This window comes from Coptis chinensis, unplaced genomic scaffold, assembly GCF_015680905.1.
Source record: "Coptis chinensis isolate HL-2020 unplaced genomic scaffold, ASM1568090v1 utg4890_pilon_pilon, whole genome shotgun sequence".
Lineage (NCBI taxonomy): Eukaryota > Viridiplantae > Streptophyta > Magnoliopsida > Ranunculales > Ranunculaceae > Coptis > Coptis chinensis.
In genome coordinates this window covers 17414-38918 of record NW_028238160.1, presented here as the reverse complement: position 1 = coordinate 38918, position 21505 = coordinate 17414, and the positions used below count along the sequence as shown (strand labels likewise).

The following is a 21505-nucleotide window of genomic DNA, read 5'->3' as shown; positions in this document are numbered from 1 at the left end:
CTGGTCTTTGGACATGGTATCACTACCAGTAGTCAGTAAAATACTGTAGAGAAAAAGGATATGGTACAATTTGATCTTGAGAACAGAAGTTGTAAAGACAATTTATTAGTTTATGTACATTTCTTGTCTGAGAGGGCCAAATATTGAGGTTGTGATTAGAGCTAAAATTTTCATACCTTGTTATCCCGTCTGAATTGGTCCAGTCTCCCTGTAAAATTTACTCTACTTTTTTAAGCTATTTTAATAAGCATATGGGCAGAGATGTTTTATGTAGACAGTTAGATAGTCAAGATTGTAGACTGTTAGTACTAGTCTTAAAGGTTTCATTTTGCGAACTGAGACATTCTTGCTTTATAGGTCCTTTGAATCTGATACACAGTTGGCAACAATGGGCGCTGGGGGGCGCATGTCTGTTTCCACCAAGAAGGATGAAAAGGAAGGCATTCAGCGAGTCCCATACGCAAAACCCCATTCACTCTTGGCGAGCTCAAGAAAGTCATCCCCCCACACTGCTTTCAACGCTCCGTCATTCGTTCTTTCTCCTATGTTGTCTACGACTTTATCATTGTTTCTCTACTTTATCACATTGCTACTACTTACTTTTCTCTCCTACCACAACCCCTCTCCTCCATTGCTTGGCCTATTTATTGGGCTATGCAGGGTTGTGTCCTCACTGGCGTCTGGGTCATAGCGCACGAGTGTGGACACCATGCCTTCAGCGACTACCAATGGCTTGATGACACAGTTGGACTTGTCCTCCACTCTTTCCTTCTTGTTCCTTACTTCTCTTGGAAGTACAGTCATCGTCGTCACCATTCAAATACCGGCTCACTTGAGCGTGATGAGGTCTTCGTCCCAAAGCCTAAATCCAAGGTGTCATGGTTTTCCAAGTACTTCAACAATCCACCAGGGCGGGTATTAACACTTGCTGTCACTCTCCTTTTTGGCTGGCCTTTGTACTTGGCATTCAATGTTTCTGGTCGTTATTATGACCGCTTCGCCTGCCATTTTGATCCTTATGGCCCAATATACAATGACCGTGAGAGACTTCAAATTTTAATATCAGATGCTGGTATTTTTGCGGTCACATATGGGCTGTTTAGGCTTGCCGCTGCAAAAGGAATCAGCTGGCTGATCTGTGTTTATGGAGTTCCATTATTAATCGTCAATGCCTTCCTTGTTTTGATCACATACTTGCAGCACACTCATCCTTCCTTGCCACATTATGATTCATCAGAGTGGGATTGGCTGAGGGGAGCATTGGCAACTTGCGATAGGGACTATGGAGTACTGAACAAGGTTTTTCATAACATTACTGATACACATGTGGCACATCACTTGTTCTCAACTATGCCACATTACCATGCGATGGAGGCAACTAAAGCGGTCAAGCCTGTGCTGAAGGAGTACTACCAATTTGATGGGACACCTTTTTACAAGGCAATGTGGAGAGAAGCAAAGGAGTGTGTTTATGTGGAGCCAGACGAGGGTTCCCATAACAAAGGGGTTTTCTGGTATGGTAATAAGATCTAACAAAGTTGTAGCTAGCTTGAGCGAGTGTAGATAAGTGAATCTTCACTTCATTTCTCCGGGCTGTGTAACCTGTGTTAGTTTTATACTTTTATGCGCCATGAACTCTTACTTTAACCATGGCATGTAGTTCGTATAATGTGCTACTATGTTCGTCTTCCACCGTATTCCAAGCAATGCCTATAATATGGAAGGAATCTTAGAACATTTTTTTCTTGTTTTTTTTAGCACCATGCAGAGTTGATAAAACTTAAAAGGATACTGAGTCCGGTTTCAAGCATGTCGAGTTAGATTGTTCCACTGATAAAACAAAGAGTTAGATAGTTCCACCAGGGGAGAAAAGAATTGAACAATCAAGTTGCGTACTTTCAATTGGAGGTTTGGAGGCAATGAGAAACATGGAGGATTCCTTAATGAGTTCCACATCTAATCAGACCAACATGAAGGACGACAGCAAAACTTTCAATCAAGACGGATGTCGCTCTCAGTTTAGATAGGACAAAAATGGTCAGGCACACCCTCGCCTTTCCATTTTGCTCATAGCGATAGGGTTATAGGGGCTTGGATAAACGATACATTTTGCAATAAGAGTGACTTCGTATTTCTCTAAGATGTAGGCTGTACTGCTGTAAGCATGAAGGTGGGGGAAATCCAGATGCAATTCTTTTCATACCATATCATCACATGTGCATCAAACAGATTTGAAGCAACTACTCATGTAAGTTTAAACCTGACTGTATTTCAGTATTTCCAGGCTCCCTTTACACCATGTCTGATTGCAGTAAATCTTGTTTTTTGCTAATCTTAAAATTGAGAAAACAAAAGCATATACCTGACATGTAAACAGCCATTTAAATCAGCGTGATAATTCTTTCGTTACTACTACAACGGCAATGGTAACAATTCCACATATTATCCGGGGCCATCCAAGTGAAAGAATGCTAACAGAACTCCCATTAGATTACCCAGCAGTATCCTGTTCTTGTTCCTATCAAACATACAGTAGCAGCAGCAGAGGCAATTTGTATAGATCCAGTGTGCAGTTTGTATACACAGCATTAGAATAAGCTGCAGACTCTTATAGTAACCGAATTGCTATCCCTTGATAGTTAGATGGAACCCAACGGGATGGTGCTCTCTTCCCTCTTCACAGTAATTTACAGTAAATATAAATCTTAAACCCTTCAATGCCCCATCAATAAGAGGGCACAAGCCTGTATCCAGGCTGCGCCAATCCAAAGAGGTTTCACCTATTAAACCATGCCGACAGGGGTGGGATTGCCAGGAAAAAGAAACTTCACGTCACTGACGCGTCGAGATCGATTTTTATGTGCTTAAATGGATTACAGGTAAAAAAATTCTGTTTAGTTTTCTTAGATGAATAACACACATCTTCCAAACACATCAGCCATCTCCAAATTCCATAGTCCCATGATCATGACCAGGTTTTCAATTATTTAATGAATGTCTCTGTACCGGTAACTTCTTAAGCAGAAAAAATTAAATGGCACTTGTTGAATGCCAACTCTGAAAATACCCTCTAAAAATCTTCATGGACATTTAGTAGTGAAAAGTACCATCGAATTATCTATTTGACATTAGAAAACATGCATAACTTGTACTCAGTGTTGTGCATAGTAAGTGCTCAACCACATAAGATTACTTGCTGCCTAACATGCAAGGAAGCTGGCTTTGGAAGAATTGAGAATTTGAAGAAAGTAAACTTGGTTGAGAAGACTGTGCACCTGAATCAGAGCTGGTTATTGCTTGAATCGAGTCTAGGTTTAGGATGCTCAAGTCGAGCTTGTGTGTCTCTTGAGTTGAGCTCAAATTTTCTCGAGTCAGCTTGCCAAGTATTCGAGTAGCTCAGCGAACCTGGATTCGGATTGTTATGAACTATAAGTTCGAACTCGATCACAGGTTTCCAAGCTTTGATTCGGCTTGATTTGTGTATAAACTTGAATTCAAACACCATCTAGAGATAAGTGAGAATAGAATGGAGATAGAACTCTGACTAAAGACCGAAATAACATGCAAAGACAATATAACAAAATACAAAAGTGTAAAATGTGATTACAATTCAGTGAAACCACAATTTACCACTATCTAACAAGTATTATAGTATTATAAAGTATACACACTATGATTACAATCAATATATAATAAACTATTACAATCCAACACACTATTATAACAATTATCATAAGTTTTAACAAAATTATGTAAAATACGAGTAGCTTGTGAGCTACTTGACTTTGAGCTCAAGCTTTAAAATGTGCTCATACTTGACTCATATTATTAAACGAGTGAGCTCGAGCCGAGCACCGAGTTGCTTGTGAGCACTGAGCCTTATGACCGCCACTAAATGGAGATGGGTTATATGATGATGATTCGCCAGTCAATTGCACTATAACTACGTAATTAACAAATGAACTTTAAAACACAAATGACATTCTCTATAGAATTTAACTCGGTCAAAAACTTAGTTCAAGACAGACAAACACTCTCATACAAACCTCCCTTTTGTAGGTGTTTTGACTATATGTTTACAAGTAATGCACTGGAAAAAGCTCAACTGCACTCATTATTCTTTTTTATTCTTGCATTTTACAAAAACAATGGATAAAGGGGTGCAAACGAAAAAGAATGAACCAACAGAAGTGACTCAATTAGAATGACAAAAATAAGTGAAAGGTATCATGAAAGTATGAATACCCATCCTCAGCCACCAATATGTATCATAGGTCTATTTGTTGTCTTTGCAATGTCAAACATTCCAGCATGAGCAACTTTCTTCCTCTTTACCTAAAACACACACACACCAACATACACATAAATAACATCTCTTATCATTTATAACTTGCACAAAATGTAGAAAAAGTTAAAGACGACATAGCTCAAGTATTTCAGCTAAAATCATCATGTAGAGATATTTTGCATACCGCTGCTCCTATAATTTCTGTCAGCCCCAGATCATCAACACCAGAACGGATAGGATCTCTTAAGCTAACCTGTAAGGAAACATATAAATGAATTAGAAATAAGCTTCAAGTCAAAGAGATAGAGTTGCATATGAGAACTATGACCTAGTGAATACGCAAGTGCAATGCAAAAGTTTCTTAGGTTGACCACGTTTTTGGCAAACAGAATTAAATTTGAATAATAATCAAAGTATTATAGATGTATATTCATAGTCAGGAACTAGAGAATTAAGTGAAACCAACTTCTGTAGTAAAAAAATATCACACTGAAATCTAATTCAATGAAGCAATTACGTTTGTACGGGGATACTTGTTTTCCAAGAACTCAAATGTTCTCTCTACATCTGTTCTTTTATTTTAGTTTTAACCAAGACCATATTTCTTCACTACACGTGAAGGAGTAACTTATAATTTCATCTCATTAGCTTTTCTTTCTTCTTTTTCTTTTTCGTAGCTTTAGTGATTGGTATATGTTTAGATCTACAGGTCACCCAATCCCCCTAACAGTGTTTACTGGTTTAGCTTTAGAAAATCCTCTCTGGAGGTCCCAAAACGAAGGGGGATTCAAGGCATAAAACTAATACATATAATTCAAAGAAACACACAACGCATAGATTTATTGTGTCTTAACTTGGATATTCAATGTCAAATATTCAATTCAACATAAGAACTCAGTAGCCAAAAAAAAGAAAAAAAAATATGAGAGCAGATGTAAATATTTACATTTTATTGTAACAAGTTAAGTTATATTCAGGCTCATTTAAAAATCCGTATCAGAAAGATAGCAGGAGTGAAAGTTAGAAAGTTTTGATACCTCTGAAGGACCAAACAGGCAAACTTTGAGGTTCCCGTCAGCTAGAAGTCGCAATCTATTGCAACCAGCACAGAAATGCTCAGTCATTGATGTGATGAAAGAAACAGTGCCAACAAACCCATCTATCTTGAAATTCTTAGCTGTATCTGTGGGGTGATCCCGAAGCCTGTTTAGGTTATTAAACTGCTTTACCTGAAATTGCAACAAACATTCTCAGATAGTCTGTATAGAGTACAGAAATACGTTTAGTATCTATATAGAAATATGTCTAAGAGAAAACATATTTCAGAAATAAAAGAAACTGGATGACTGGTTTCTACCTTACCACTCTATCCAACATTTCGGAATAGGGTACCAGTTTTTTGACGTTCCAAACATTCCCATCAAAAGGCATGAACTCAATGAAGCGTACATTTATAGGTTTCTCACGCGTCAACTCCACAAAATCACAAATCTCATCATCATTGAACCCACGCATTACGACACAATTAACCTGACAAACGAGCAAGCATTAATGCATTGAATAGCAAATTTGTACCAAACTAAACCTGAAAAACAATCCACACATTATAAAGCAATACACAAGTCATCTAAAACACCAAATGAAATAGCAGTACCTTTACAGGATTGTACCCAAGGTCTGCAGCAGCATTAATGGATTCCAAAACTCTTTCATGCCCTTTACGCCTAGTCATAAACTCAAACTTTGCAGGGACTAACGTATCTAAGCTTATATTTAAAGCATTGAGGCCACACTGTTTGAGCTTAGGAAGTTTTTTGGCAAGAGTAATCCCGTTTGTTGTTATGGCCAATGTTTTGAGGCCTTTCAAATTAGATAACTGTAAGCATATATCTTCAATATCTCTTCTAATTGTCGGCTCTCCACCAGTGAGTCGAATTTTATCAACGCCGGATCGAACAAACAGGTCTGCCAATCGAATAATCTCATTATTTGAGAGAAGTGAGGGATTAGGGGTGAGTTCGACCCCATTAGCCGGCATACAGTATTGGCATCTGAGATTGCAACGCTCAGTCAAGGAGATCCTTAAATAAGTATGAAGCCTTCCAAATGAATCAACTAACATATCAGAAGCTGCTGCAGCTTGTTTTGGTTTATCTTCTGCCAGTTGAGCACATGTCCTATATTGATACTTTTTGTCCAAATTGTTTTTGAGGCAATGAATTTTTAGCTGAAATTCCATTAAGAAATAGTCAAAATGAAGCATAAATTTGGCGTAGAAAAGTAAAAAAAACATACCGGATAGCCAAAAATCCTGCTAAAACCCTGTCGTCTCATCCTGTAAAACCAAGGAAAATATATAAATTCAGTATATGTATGAAGTCCATAAACAAAATAAAAACACACCTACCTATAGAGGAATTCCAGATGTTGTGAAAGCCGACAAAGAGGGCGGCTAATTTATATATATGAATGTGGCGTCATTTTCTTATCGCCATGCTCTTGTCATCCTGTGCCTGTTCAACTTTCCAGCTCAGAACTGGGCTTTCATGTTTTGCACGTGGACTTACCAAAGCCCACTTTCCAGCTCAGAAATTCGTCGTCACCAAAAACTCCCAAGTGTTCATAGATACGCCAGAAAGCTAAAAGCTGTTTAGCAAGGTCCATTTGTTAAATTGGCAACACGTCTAAAAGCCACTTTGTAGCTTTCTAGGAGGATAAAAAGTAAAAGTTCGTTTGATAAGAGCATCTTTAGGAGTGATATCAACCTAGTATCAAACACCAAATTTCTATGGCCGATTTGGTGTTTTTTCAATTTCAAGACACCAAACCAAACACAAAATCGGCTAATATTTGGTTCAAGGTTTGATGCTGTATCAAATCACTCACACAGTTTTGCCAAAATTACGCGGTTTTTCCAACACCGCGTGGACTTGGGCTGCTAAATGGGCTTTTATGGGCTGTTTTGACAAAACTGCGTGGGCTTGGGCTTCTATGGGCGCGGTGCTAGCAAAACCGCGTGCGCTTTTTCTGAAAATTAGAACTTTGGACCTGTTTATATAAAAGTAGCATGCGGTGTTCTGAAAACCGTGTGGACTTGGGCCTGTCAGTTGGACTTTAGTGGCGCGGTATTGGCAAAACCGCTACAAAGGTTATATGACGCTTTTTATCCAAAACCGCCGTATTGCTTCTTGAAAAATTGACGTTATTCCTAAAGTTGTTTGGTGTTTTTTGGTAAATTTCTAAAGATGCTTCTAATAGTCTAACGTCCCAAAGTCAAGAAACCATAAAATTAAAAAGACAAAAATATAGCTTTTTGAGAAGACCAATAATTGTTTTGTATGTAGTCTATTTTTCAGGGTTTTTACTTTGGGCTTTGTGGCTTTTTATTGTGAAATTGGGGTCTGCGCACAAGTATTATTATCTACCCGTGGATCAACCAGCCGTTCCGTCTCGCCTAACCCGGGACCAACACTGAACCTAGCGCCTACAAAACTTGCTATTCTCCACTGTACTCCTTTAGTTCATCTGTTTGTATTGAGATACTATAATATGTATAAACTGGGTAAAGACAAATGAAATTCATTTTAGAAAATGCTGATTATGAAGCATTATGAAATTTTGTTTACACCAAACAAACTTTTAATTTCTTAGTTTTTCAATTTCATTTTTTTGGCTTTAGAAATTGTGTTTTTGACAAACGTACTTATGCTTTACATTAAGTAAAAAATCAAATAAAGACTTTTTAGCTTGGTAGCGCTTTTTATTAGTTGCCAAACACCCCCTAATGCATGTAAAATATCATGTACGAGCTAGATGGGTCTACCCCCGAAACGCTGGTCTATTCCCATGGCAACTTTTTGTGAGACAAAAATCATGTCCATGAGCTCTTGAACTTGAATTTGAATGGATAACAACCTAATAATCATACAAAAAACTTTGCATCCCAAGTTATGCATAATCACAAAAACTTTGCATCCCAAGTTATGCAAATAAGCACCACCAGTCAAAGAGATCACACCACTAAAGAAACTGTTGCCTGTTGGTGGTGGTACCGTGGTATGTAGTGTGTACCGGTACGTGTACTACAAATAACTTAAAATATCTAAACATCAATTTAGAAACACAATCTTCCAAAGTAGCCTACTGAAATAACTTTTGTCCAACAATTTCATAATCAGACGCATGCATAGACCAGAGGTCCTAAAATTAACAGAAACAAAACCAACTTGGTCCCCGGCCTGTGAAAGAAGTCATAACCTAAACCTTCAATCACCAACTCATTACACATCATGAAACCAAACATATATCTAGAGACAATGCAGAGAAAAACGAGACACCTTTGAAATTTAAACGATTCCTTGAGAGGCTGATTTCTCAATGATTGTTTTGGTTCTATAATCCCAACTTCCTCCTTTCTTCCTTCCTGTAGCGGATTCCGCAGGCATTACATAGAGACTGAAATGAAGAATTAATTTAAGAAAATAAGAATTGAGAAGCACATCTTCAAAAAAATATAATTGTGATCAAACTTTAGGAACTACACCTAATCAGGCAGTCACCTATGTAAAGATCCTAACATTTGAATTTAAATAAGGGGATTGGACTTCTCCCTAGGAGAAAATAGTATCATATAAAAAACATACATTTTGGTAATGGTAGATAAATTTGAATTCATTTGAGCACAAGCTAGACATATGTTAATGAAAGATCCTAGAGAAGCTTACCTTCTCTCCATCAGGGCCTTTACGCCATAATGGAGTTGTAGTTGTCCTACAAACCAAGCACTTCTTCAAGGATTCAGGTTCAGCTTTCCTCTGAAAATTGTTACCTACATCCATATTGTTTTGAGGATTCACTGGATATAAATTCTTATAGTTGTTGCAGATTATAGGAGTTGTTGAAAGATCTCCATGGGCTACGGAGCTAGCTGTGCTGCTATTAAGGCCAATGCTCCCAGGTGACACATCAAAGTGCCCATCATATGCATTCCCTGTTCCATTCATCACCCAGTTGTTGTTCATCTCCTGTTCAAAAAAAATAAAACAAAAAATAGTCACCGTAGCATGCACGTATAATCACACTAATGACATTTAAAAGGGATTAGATGGCGGCGGCAAATTATGAAATAAACTAAGTAGAAATGGAAAAAAAAAAACAATATGTGGATGTTAAGTTTGACAAATATGCCTCAGTTTCGTAGCTTGAATTCAAAAATGTGGCACTAAATCCAGAGTTACATATTGAGGATGATGATCTTCTCAGTTCTCACTAAACCATACCTCATTTAAAAAAAAAGGAAAAGAAGAAAAGTATAATAAGTATGTAGGTTGTGCCGACAGTACAGTACATGCATTTGTTCCAAAGCTAGTCGAAGCCAGAATATAACAAACAACGCAATAAGATCTCTATAAGGTTAAAGTATGAACTTACAATTAGTAGTTTCTTGATAGATTAGATGGAGGCGTACTATACTACTATGTTCTTCGTCATGTAAGATCCCTACTGATTTCACTTAGTTCAATAACTTGTTTGATATATATGCAAGGCAGTCAATACATGCCTTCATTCATTGACCACAGTCCACATAAATGACCAGATGTAAACTTTAGTTCCAACTCAAACGCAAAATTCATTGCAAGGTATAAGCCGCATCCCTTGATTATAATATAATGCACATATATACATAAATCTTCAACTGCCAAGTTTTATTTTTTATTTTTCATTTTAGCACAACAACTGCTGAATGTCTAATGCTGGTTCTTTTTGTTGCTTTTTTCAATTATGAAAGGAATTTGGTTAAAATGCTTAATTGTGTGTCCAATCTTAAATGTTGAATGAAAGAAGGAAAATTTTGTCACAGTTGCAGTAATTTGTAACTTACATGTGCTCTCTGCTCTTATTTCGAATTCACCTTTTTTACCCTAGTTTATAGTTTTCTTCAGGCAAAGTTTATAGTTTGATGTACGTACTACATGCTCTTACAATCTGATACAGGTATCAGCACTTACCTATTTAATTTTCTTTTCCACAGTGTATACCTGGTATCCTACTAGCCCAGAGAAAACCACCATAACCTCTCAAATTTCTAATATTCCTTTGTCCTTAATGATTGTCAACTAACTCTATGGAAAATTGACATATGGGAATAGTCAAAAAGTATAAGATAAACCCTCAAAATTTCTTTTGCAAAGTTTCCTACATTTGTTAATTTTTGCAAAAAAAGGGTGATCATTATAGTTTTTCCCCCTTCTCATGCATTCTTCCAAATCTCTTTAAAGCTGATTATTAAAACAACTATAAGATCTCTATTTAAAGTGACCACTTAGAATTGGCAGTTTCTTATAATTATAAAGATGTTCATTTACTATAGTTCAACAAAAGAGAGAGTTGCCAACGGAATTCAAAGATCGACCAAATTATATTTCTTTTAGATTGTAACAGTTTTAATGGTGAAGGTTTATATAGAGCGTGCGTGTCCTACAATTCAAACAGGAAAAGAAAATTGCATGCCGGGACTTCTTACTCCAATCTTTCAACCATTTCAACTCCATAAATTCCTTGGGACGTTAACTTCCTTATTGTTAGTGATACGACTACTATACTGAACGTCTCTACCTACTTGCAAATAATCTTTTTTGGTATGCATGTGGCACTGTTGTTTACTTCCTGATCGCCGGCAACTAATGTCTTATGTAATAATCAAGACTTCATCAATAAGTTAAGCTAGTTGTGTTTCTCTTCACATTCTACGTAATGACTTTTTTTGTTCGATCAACTAAATTGTTCTTTGCCCAATTTTGCTGCTGGGATCTCATCTACAGCTCCCTAATCCCTTGCCTTAAGTATGCACAAATGACAATGACCTTAATCAAGCAATCAATGACCCAATGAAATATTTAGGAGCACAACTAAGTACTTTCTAGGAATAGATCAGGACAGTGTATGGTCACATAAAAGATCGATTATAGTACCTGCGGTTACTTGAAATAATTTGTTCTTTCAATTCAATGGAAATTAAACAAGAAATTTGACAATTAAGTAGTACTACTTTAACCATAAAAATAAGTTATCTGTATCAAAAAGCAAGCTGTGTGGAGAAAAAAAGGGGTTGTAGGTATTATATATATACCTGCAGAAGGATCAACACAAATGTCCTTAGTGTATATGTTTGATTGTAAAGTCATGTCGCTGTTCATTGAACTTGATCCGGGTTGATCACAAGACAGCCCCAACTTCAACGTACAATCAACTTCAGGATCATGATTCTGTCCAGGAAAGTTCTCATCAAGTTTACTGATGAGATCTTGTTCCTTGATTTCAGTACTGCTTGCTTCCATCACTCCAATAAAGATTGTTGATTGCGCTTGGGTCCATCGATCACTAAGCACTTTTCCTGCAAGAATGAAGGTGGTGAGCCTATTCTGTTGCCATGCAAAAGCAGATAAAGAACAGAAATGATTCCAAATTTGAATATGTGAGAGAGAATTGAAGAGGAAAGAATAAAATGTAAACTGTCCACATGTTTATGCATAGGCTAGAGTAACTGAAGTAATCGATAATCATGTCAGAATGAACAAACAATTTGACAAACTGTCACCACTAAAGACAAATTTTCAACCATGTATGAGACTGGGAGCAACTCATCTAAATGATGATTTTACTAAGAAACCCACCTTCATGCATGGACGTTAGAGACAGGTTAATAAATGCTTAGATTCTTCTCTACCTAGCTGCATTCTTGTTTAATAGCTAAAAAAATTAAACACAAAAAGTCCCAATGAAGGAAAGAGTAAAAACAACACAAATGGCCCCTATTATCTTGCAATTTTTCTTTGTAGAACTTAGAATTTTGTTCTGATTGTATGTACTCAAACAGTCATTGACTTAAAATTCAATGAAAATAGCATAGAGGGAAAGACATCATAACCTTCATTCTATAATAATTTTTCTATTTATAAAGAGCGAGGTCTGGAACCCGCCGCCACTGGTAACGCTACAATATGGTATACTGGTTTAGCTATGTACTGTACGCGGTACGGTATATTTGAACTAGTACTGACTTTTATTCACATTTGAATTTGGCGCTAAAATGTGTACTGTTGGAGAGGTCATTGTATTATTATCTAAATATTTTCCCTCTCAATATGTTCATATATTTGATTATATATTGATAATGACACATAATGCTGCCCAAAGTATCTGAAGAACAGATATATAATGAGCTGAGTATCAAAAATGTTTTCATCAAATTAAACATTAATATTGCTTTCTTTTTATTCCTCCGCTCAAAAGTAAAAATATAATAGAATTCTAGTTCAGATGTTTACAGCATCAAGAAGAAATGGAATCATGAATTTTCTTACTCTCCAGACTCCATAGCACATAATCTGCAAACGCAGAAGACAACAGAAGGCCAGAACGTGTGACAGCAAGTTACATGAACAGTTACAGGACAAGTGGAACTCGGAAGCATGTACTCCAGCAGGGCGACTGTTATACAGTCTCTTGCACATCCTCTACACTGGCTGGGACTAGGGATAGACAGAAATTCTCTTAAATGGATTATCCGTTTAGTGTCTTGACGCATCTTATTTAGTGTCTTGAATAGATTATTTGGTGTCTTGCCCACATGTAATAAACATAAATGAAAAGTTGTTCAGAACTTCGACACTAAATAAGGATAGATACACCTTATAATTAAAATTGAACTGAATGCTGTCCCAAAGTTTGTTGTCCAACTATCCAAAATAGATCACAACCGCTTATATAAATGCCTCGAGATTTACATGTCATTGAAATGCAAACCGACGGTACACACTCGAGTCTGGACAGCTAGGACACAGTATTTTAGGACAACAAAACCGGACTCATTAAAATTGAACTTCAAATTGTTATAATTAAGTTTCGCTAATCAATATTTAAAACTTAATGACCTTCCTACTTTTCTTGCAATCAATGAGCCAATGGTACAACTCATAATACTTATGATGCAATGTAAAGATGTCCTTCCTGATATGGAATATGTACAATTAATTCAGTCCTCATTTTACAAATATTACTAATCAAAACCTGCTAGGCTGATATTCTCAATGAGCCTGAAAAATACTAATAACGTGACAGCCCCCATGCACACTGTTGATTGCGCATCGAGATGCAGAGCAGTATCTTACAACTTGAGATATATGACGGGCGTGCATTGGGCTGTAATCTATATCATGAAAGTCTATGTACATTAGTACGACAGCTCATGAGATTATCTTGCATTGAGCCAGTTTAATGGTCCAACTCAAAAAGGGCTATATTAGGACGTGTAATAATAAGTACAGTAAAGGATGTACTGCCATACGAAAGATTTGATCTTGATGAATTATTTTGTTATATAGGTAGTCATCTTCTAAATCTTCTAAACACCCAAGTTCAATCGAATGGCAAAAAGGTTGTTCAACTCTTCAAAGGAAGCCAAAATCAGAAATGGTTTTGTTTCACCAAAGTCTGCAGATGTTGTAACCAATCAAAAAAATTCAAGGAAAAAGCTCAAGTATGAGACTGAGTCCAAATCCACGTTGCGATCCTTTTTTATGACTGTTGAGCCTTTTGAAGTCTCGACCATGCCAGCCCAACCGATTGTTGAACAGGATGGACCTAGATATTACTCCTGCAGACAGTGTCCTGAGATGTTCTATAATGAGCATTCTCTTCGTGGGCACCAAAATACTCACAGAAATGAGCAAATGGAGGCGTGGAGAAAGCTATTGATACGCCATTGCACTAACCAGTACCATCACGAAAGTCTTCCAACTAAAGTTCCTATAGGTGATGTTGATCTGGCCTTAAAGTTGGGATTACCAGGCCGGTAATAGTCCTGCAGCTGCAGTACCATCTAATACTGTGGCTAGTAATACTGTTGGTTTTCGACCTTGGGCGTAATTTTGTCGTGAAACTAATCGATATTAAGGTGTCAGCTAGTGTTGTAAGCAAGCCAAGAGCCAAACCCCAAATTTGAGTCTGTGGAGCTTGGGCTCTAAATAGTCTGTTATCACCTTCTTTTATTTTCTTGTTTTCTATTTTCATGACTTTCATCAATCTATTTTCTTTAGTTATGCCTGTCTGCTGGTGTCATTGTTACTTGGTTAACTTTACATGATTTATTTTACGTCAAGTACATTAGCGACCAGTAGACTTTGGTCTCACAGTCTCGATTTTTTCTTGTGTTATTTGATTTAGTTTTAGCAAATTAAAAATCTAGCAATTACAGTCACGCCTAATTATTTGAATGGCTAGTGACAAAAAAACTATGTACAGTTAATATGGAAAATATATAAAATATATGATTCCTTTGATTTATTTATTAAGGGAATAGGATCTATACGATCCGACAGGATGATAATTTATCGTAATTAATTAGACTTCATGTCGATCTATGTAAGCGCCTTAACGACCACTTTCATGAAACCCTAACATTCTATATCCTTTCATAGGAGTGTGAATCACTGCACATTCACATAGATGAAGTTCATCCTAGAGTTTTGTATTTTAATAAAAGTATTGTCCTGGCTATTTCTTACAATCATATCATTGTCGTCAGTAGCGGAGCTATGTGGAGGCCAGGTAGGGCATGGTAGTACTTGTTTAAGCCCACAGTGCTACTTTGTTGGTCAATTCTAAGGCTTTTGCCTTCTCAGATGTATAGCTATTTTGCTTACCATGACTTCTCAGTGTATATTATTCCACAGTGTAAAAAAAAAAACAAGTACTTGTTTAAGTTCCGCAGTGTACTAAGCACTAGGCCCCCCTGGAGACAATTCCTGGCTCTGCCACTGATTGTTGTATAATAAGCTTGCAAAGCCTTAGTTTCCCAGATATTAACAAGTATTGGATTATCAGATCGATTCAGAACGCCAGCCGATATGTACCAGTATATAGAGTTCAACTATTAACATATCTGACAAGTTCAACTATCCTTTAGGCATGATGCTGGACATAAATCGAGCACATTAAGCCAGAACTCGTGTTCCTATCTAATATTAGTTGTCACGGATTTGATTTTGAGCATGTTGATCGATCAATTGGCTTTTCCTATCTAATATATATTAGTTGGTAGCAAGTCTCATAGCACTGAAGGTTAGGGATGCATAGCCTAGTTTTTGTAGGTAATTTCAATAGCAACTCGATCTGTGAAGCACGGAATTTTAGCTGGAAGTAGTTATCGAGTCCAAAATAATATCAATTTGCACCAAAACCTTTATGTTCCACACTTAAAGAGTACTCCCTTTATCCTCATGGCACGGCGTTGTCTGTTGCCATACCGCAAAAATGCGTTATTAACATAGCTAATCTCGCTCAGTATGTTGTCTTTTTTCTAGCCCGCCCTCCTGCTTTCAGGACTGGGCCTCTCCAAGACAGTCGAGTCAGTATGTTTTTTTCAGGTTGCTTTCTTTCCAGTGTTTGTGCCGTGTCTGATTAAGCAGCTAGTTTGTTTTTTTTTCCAGGTTTTACTATTTCCGATGTTTTGCGTCTGTTAAACGTGTCTTGACAGAATTTGTTAGAAATTAAGTTTCCAAGTTCTATACGAGTATACGACTATACAAGAGTATTGGATGTTTACATAAAATTAAATTGCTTAAGAATGGTTTTGCTTGAAGGGAACTGTCAGCACAATCTTAATTTGTGCCTACTAACCTACCCCTCCCCTGCCGAATTGAAATTATGAAGAAGAAATTCATCATCATGTTGTCATGATAAAATCAATAGGCAATTTTCCACATAAACACGAAAAAAGCTAGCTCGGTTCACTTCTGAAAAAATAGGGAAGAAAAAGACCCTGACATCAGACACTGGCAATGTGAGACAAAATCACACTGCAAGACACCTACTACGACTTGAGATCACGAAAAGAAAAATGAAGACACATTTTCCTGGCGGGTAACACAATGACAGACTAACAACTGAACCGAAGAATGACTCCTAGGAATAAATAAAACTAAACTGATGGAGATAAGGAGACTTAGGAGAGATAACATAGAAGTGAACCCTTAGAATCAAACCAGTATCCTCGGACTCAATACCTTTTCTAATCCTGGTCCTGACTTTCGCTCCCTCCGACTATATCACGCCAACTTGCCCCCTTTGGATCTTTTTCATTGTGTCCTGGCTCAATTGAATTATTTTCAGGACCACCTGGTGCCACAGAATAACCAGCGACTCCTTTAGATGGTTCTGCTGCTACAGCAGTAGGTAGACGAAAAGTTAGGGACAGATCAAGAACAACATATCCTTCTGCAGCCACAGAAACATCAGTAGTACGCTCTCCCAACTTTAGGGACAGATCAATACCATTTTTTCGGGTTGAAGAGTTCCCAAAAGTGTGGGGTGAGGCATCACGGTTGAACCTAATGGTCACTGTTGGCAGTTCCAGGACTTCTGATGTTGTTGAAACTGAACCAGCTCTAGGCTGGATCGCTGCATCAGAGTTGCCCTGTGAAGTGCCGGTTGTAGGCAGAACCGTTGTCTTCAGGCTGACTCGTTGAGTGGCTTTAGCGACTCCTGATGGAGCTGAAGAATCACCAGAAGTGCAGGGTATATCCCTAACCACTCTTGGTGATCCTATGTTATTATAATGACCACTGGAAGGTAGAGAGAGGCTCGGATGTTGAACGTTTCAGTGGACTGTCCCCGTGGAGCATGGGTAGCGAGAGTTCTTGGATGTTGATCTGATGGACGGAGATTAGATAGGCTCGGGATGTTGAACCCTTCATTAGACTGTCCCCGCGGAGCATGGGTAGAGAGAGTTCTTGGATGTCAATATGGTGGACGAGCTGGTCCAGATTGCCTCGGGATATTGAACCCTTCAATGGACGGTCCCCGTGGAGCATGGGTTGAGAGAGTTCTCGGTTGTTGATATAGTCGACGATACGCTCTAGACATCCTTGACCCTGTGTACCTCCCTCTGCCACCAGAAAGCCCATTAAATATTGATCGATAGGTATGGAACTCGGGTTCATAGGGCTCATTCAAGTCGTAAAGCATCTCCCCATCAAGCATCCTCTGCGTTGTTTGTTCTGGCACACGCTCATTTTGGGGGCCACTAAGCGGTACTGAATTGAAGAAATCCGGAAAATGAAATGTGTAGTTATCAGTTTTGGTCATGGGGGACTGAGCTTCAATCAGCCCAGCTGCCACTCCAGGCATTAATGTATTAGTTTCATCATCAAGGAATGGTAAGATAGGATCAGCATCTGCATTTTGTGCCTCCATTGAAGAATTATTGTTGATCAACATTGTGTGTGGCAGCGAAATAATGTATGTATGTGATGAGATCGGTGATTTGTAAGAGTTCAAAATGGCTATTTAATACTAGTGAATGATTAAGACAGAATCTTCAAGTTTGGAAATACATCGATTTCTGTAAATTATATACTAACTCTTGCCACTTCAAGTCAGACAATTAATTGACTGAATTCAGATCATTTAGACTATCAGGTGTTTATGAGGTAAATCCTTTGTCTTCCTTACATGGAAGGATATCTTTTTCCTTTTCTAATATATAGGATGGATGGAAAACATTAAATGGTAACGAAATTAATTAATGAGATTATTAAAATTATTTCAAAATTCAAAACATTTGCCTTGAGCCTGAAATGGGTCCAAGTCGAGATCCGAAAACATTGTTCGACCCATTTGGAAGTTAATTGCACCCACTTGAGTGATTACTTCTTCTGCATATAACATTACAGGAGAGAGATATATATTTCCTTATTAGGGAAGGATTTTATCACCACAAAGGCAATGTCTGAAACTAGTGAGACCAAGTCTGCCTATTGATCTCAGAGGTTTGCCAGCTTTATACCAAATAGATGAAAATATATGTTTCTGTTAAGGAAAGATGAATGATATAAACATGTTGTAGATTCTGGTTTGTAGGTAAGAGGGCATTTATCGCTGGAATAGCTGATGACAATGGATATGGTTGGGCTATAGCAAAATCTCTAGCTGCTGCCGGTGCTGAAATCCTTGTTGGCACATGGGTGCCTGTACGCTACATATCCCGTCCTCCTTCTAATTTTATGTGGTAATATAGAAAACCATGGCAATGTGTATATCCTGATACAGTTTTTTGCTTCAGGCACTCAACATCTTCGAGAGTAGTTTACGTCGTGGAAAGTTTGATGCGTCACGCGTGTAAGAATGTGGAATTATTTCTTAATTACTCTTTGGTAGGTTGATGCTTGAAGAGCTATATTTGATGGAGATTTTGATATTTCACAGGTTGCCAGATGGTTCTCTCATGGAGATCACCAAAGTATATCCGTTGCATGCTGTTTATGACACCTTAGAGGATGAACGGGAAGATGTAAAGTTCAACTGCTTAAATACAGTACCGTAAATGATTGAGAGATGCTTCAATCAAATCCCTTTTGACCACGAATATTTCAGGTTAAAGCAAATAAACGCTGTGCAGGGTCCTCGAAATGGACAGTTCAGTTATTACACTTGCTTCTTTTTTTATCTTGACATTGGTGCTATATAGAAGAGTTGGTAATTACGTTTTTACTTGTTTATGCCATATCTTCGGTAAAAGATTCGTCATCATCGAAATATCAATTATAGTTTATTCCACAACAGCAAATGAACCAATGTATCTGAACTGCTCGCAGGAAGTAGCTGAATCTGTAAAACAGGATTTCGGAACTATTGACATCCTCGTGCATTCGCTTCCCAATGGACCAGAGGTATGACTGACTTCTTCTGTTCAGTTTGCTATCTATTTTGGGGATTAAACTTCAGGATGTGCTTAAAACAGGTCACGAAACCTCTACTGGAGACATCTAGGAAGGGCTATCTTGCAGCAATATCTGTATCAAGTTACTCTTAATTATGTTTCTTTGCTCAAGCATTTCATTCCAATAATGAATCCAGGTATGCTTTTCGTTTGGAAATTTCAGTACGTTACTCATCTTAATTTGCATTTTATTATACTTATGAGTCATGACTTCTGAACTATACTCCGCTGTCACTGTTGCAGGTGGCGCATCAATCTCGCTTACATATATTGCTTCCAAAAGGATCATCCCAGGGTATGTATGCTCTGCCTTATCTACTAAGTGGTTGTGTTGCTGGGATAGATCTTGATTGAACTGTTTATGAGCAGATATGATGGTGGAATGAGTTCGGCTAGAGCCGCATTAGAGAGTGATACTCGAGTTAGTTATTTGTTTCTCATTTCCCTACTTACCTTTTACTTGTGATTTGTTTTCTTAGTAAGTTCAAGACACTTATACAATGGTTCCTGCTTTTGAAGCTGGGAGACGCCACAAAATCAGAGTTAATACGATATCAGCAGGTACACTCTCATTTTATAACGCTGTATTCACCAGAGTGAAACCTTTTAGTACCTATAAACTTACATAAACCTGTATGAAATTCCATGTCATCTCTGTAAATGTCATTCATGTTCGTAATATTTGTAGTGGGCAAATATCCTACTAAATAACAGAGATTATAACTGATATTTTCAAAACTTGAAACATGGGCATAAGGGCCAATGTTTCGTATATTTCGAGGTCATTGTTTAAACATATGCAGGTATTGGTGCGGGAAAAAAGGAGGAAGACAAAGAGACACGTGCCAACAATGGATTGGGTCAAGGTCAAAACAGACACTATATAAAGACTGGAAGAGCATCGAAAAGAGGATTCATGATTCATTATCCAAAAGTCATTGTAAAGAGGAGAGAGAAATAGAGAGAAACAAAGGGAGAAACTGTAAACTGTTATCGCAATTCAATAAAACAAATCTTCAATTCATCTTCTTTTTCGATTCTGTTTCCTTCATTCATTCTATTGTGTGATCTTAGAGCATAAGTAAGAAAGTGTTCTTAGACATCACAATATTGATAGTAGGGAATATCATTAATAACGTTAATCACATTCGTAAGTGGTTGACGTGGAAGTTTTATTTCCTCAAATGTATAAAGGTGCTCAGATACTATACCTCCCTTTGACTTCTAAAATCACTTGGGTTATGCAGTTGATCCAGTTTGTATTCTGATTTTTTTTATTTGATTGTGATTCTATCTGAAAATAGTACATTCATTCAGTTGATCCATTTGTATTTTGAGGTTTATTTGTTGTGATTCTATCTTAAAATAAATCAATACTCAGGACCACGTACTGGGAAGTTGTGCTGCAAAAGCCATTGGATTCATTGATAAAATGATTGAATACTCACTAGCTCCCTTGGAGAAAGAACTGTCTGCAGGTGAGTTCACTGAGAACACATTGTTAAGGATACAAATCTAATCACTCTTTTTTCTTGGTCCCAAGTTCCTATTGCTTCTTATTTCACTTTTCACCAAACTTGAAACTTAAAATGGTACAGATGAGGTGGGAAATACTGCTGCCTTCTTGGTGTCCCCATTGGCTTCGGTGATTACAGGTGTTGTTGTTTATGTTGACAATGGTCTCAATGGCATGGGAGTTGGAGTTGACAGCCCAATATTTGGCAAAACTTAACCTTCCGAAGGACAACCAGAGCTAAAAGGGGCTCACTGATGAAGCTGTTGATTTAGGGTAGAGTTTCATCTGGGTGTTAATTTTGAGGTAGGGGGGTTTTTCCTTTCTTTTTCTTTTGTAGAGTGTTAAGAAGAAAGCTCGACCACTACCTCCTTTTGTTAGGTTTGTGGAACCGTCGAGCTTTGCTCCGGTGTCCGACTATGCCGCTTTTCAGCTTGGAGAAGGAGGCGCACCCTACGCTCCACTTGGCCTTGTAGAAGGCACCCGTGCTCGTCTTTCATGCGAAAAGTTCTTTGGAAGTTGGCAACGCAAGCGCCCCTCAAGGCCGACCATGCCTTAGTCGAGGCGACCCCCGCCATGCCTTCGCGAAAATTATCGAAGTCGAAGAAAGAAGGGGCGCGACCCGTGCTTCGCCCATGCCTTGGTCGTATGACTGCTTACTCATGCCTACCGAAATTTTGACAGTGTTTCGATATTTCGGCCCAAAGCCCATTTTCTCACATTTTTCTATGTGTACCTATATAAAGGAAATAGAATAAGGTTTTTAGACAACTTTTGAGAGATTCATTTCTTGGGTATTGTGGGAGCTCTATTGAGCTAGGTTTTGAGTGAGGCCTCTTGTTCTTGATTCTTGTTACCTCTTGTAAACTCTCCAATCTTTACTATAAAGGAAACTCGACTCTTGTGTGGATGTAGGTAACATTTA

General features: G+C 37.8%; 3 protein-coding genes across 8 annotated transcripts; 2 read left to right on the top strand and 1 right to left on the bottom strand.

The window, feature by feature from the left end:
• Positions 1 to 359: 359 nt before the first annotated feature.
• On the top strand, positions 360 to 1737 carry LOC147473079 (delta(12)-fatty-acid desaturase FAD2-like). Its single transcript, XM_086587848.1, is given in 2 exon segments — positions 360 to 455; positions 458 to 1737. Coding segments are annotated over 2 exon segments (1143 nt in total). The 5' UTR covers positions 360 to 388; the 3' UTR covers positions 1534 to 1737.
• Positions 1738 to 2249: 512 nt separating this feature from the next.
• On the bottom strand, positions 2250 to 7123 carry LOC147473078 (GTP 3',8-cyclase-like). Of its 6 annotated transcripts, none has more exons than XM_086587847.1 (7): positions 6584 to 6722; positions 5943 to 6515; positions 5651 to 5818; positions 5326 to 5517; positions 4473 to 4541; positions 4246 to 4335; positions 2250 to 3405 (listed from the first exon to the last, which is right to left on the bottom strand). In XM_086587847.1, the coding sequence occupies exons 1-6, from the start codon at positions 6620 to 6622 to the stop codon at positions 4252 to 4254; spliced, it is 1125 nt and encodes a 374-aa protein (XP_086443973.1). In that variant the 5' UTR covers positions 6623 to 6722; the 3' UTR covers positions 2250 to 3405; positions 4246 to 4251. The 6 variants fall into 6 exon arrangements, with proteins under 6 accessions (XP_086443973.1, XP_086443970.1, XP_086443972.1 ...); XM_086587846.1 differs by lacking the exon at positions 2250 to 3405 and having other exon boundaries at positions 3965 to 4335; positions 6584 to 6623; positions 6696 to 7123; XM_086587844.1 differs by having other exon boundaries at positions 5943 to 6668.
• A 10462-nt stretch (positions 7124 to 17585) lies between these two features.
• Positions 17586 to 20799, top strand: LOC147473077 (enoyl-[acyl-carrier-protein] reductase [NADH] 1, chloroplastic-like). Its single transcript, XM_086587841.1, has 12 exons — positions 17586 to 17607; positions 18209 to 18318; positions 18411 to 18466; positions 18554 to 18638; positions 18943 to 19017; positions 19180 to 19204; positions 19311 to 19362; positions 19437 to 19488; positions 19587 to 19628; positions 19871 to 19933; positions 20449 to 20545; positions 20666 to 20799. Exons 1-12 carry the CDS (start codon positions 17586 to 17588, stop codon positions 20797 to 20799), a joined length of 813 nt encoding a protein of 270 aa, XP_086443967.1.
• Positions 20800 to 21505: the final 706 nt, after the last annotated feature.

Bases quoted from the DNA above. Each gene is read 5' to 3' on its own strand.
- LOC147473077 (XM_086587841.1), top strand. From the start codon at position 17,586: ATGTATGTATGTGATGAGATCG. The intron at 18,467-18,553 runs GTAAGAATGTGG...GATATTTCACAG, and splicing joins AAGTTTGATGCGTCACGCGT to GTTGCCAGATGGTTCTCTCA. The intron at 19,363-19,436 runs GTATGTATGCTC...GTTTATGAGCAG, and splicing joins TCCAAAAGGATCATCCCAGG to ATATGATGGTGGAATGAGTT.
- LOC147473078 (XM_086587843.1), bottom strand. From the start codon at position 6,581: ATGTTTTTTTTACTTTTCTACGCCAAATTTATGCTTCATTTTGACTAT. The intron at 5,819-5,942 runs GTACTGCTATTT...CTCGTTTGTCAG, and splicing joins TTGGGTACAATCCTGTAAAG to GTTAATTGTGTCGTAATGCG. The intron at 4,336-4,472 runs GTATGCAAAATA...TGTGTGTTTTAG, and splicing joins CAGAAATTATAGGAGCAGCG to GTAAAGAGGAAGAAAGTTGC.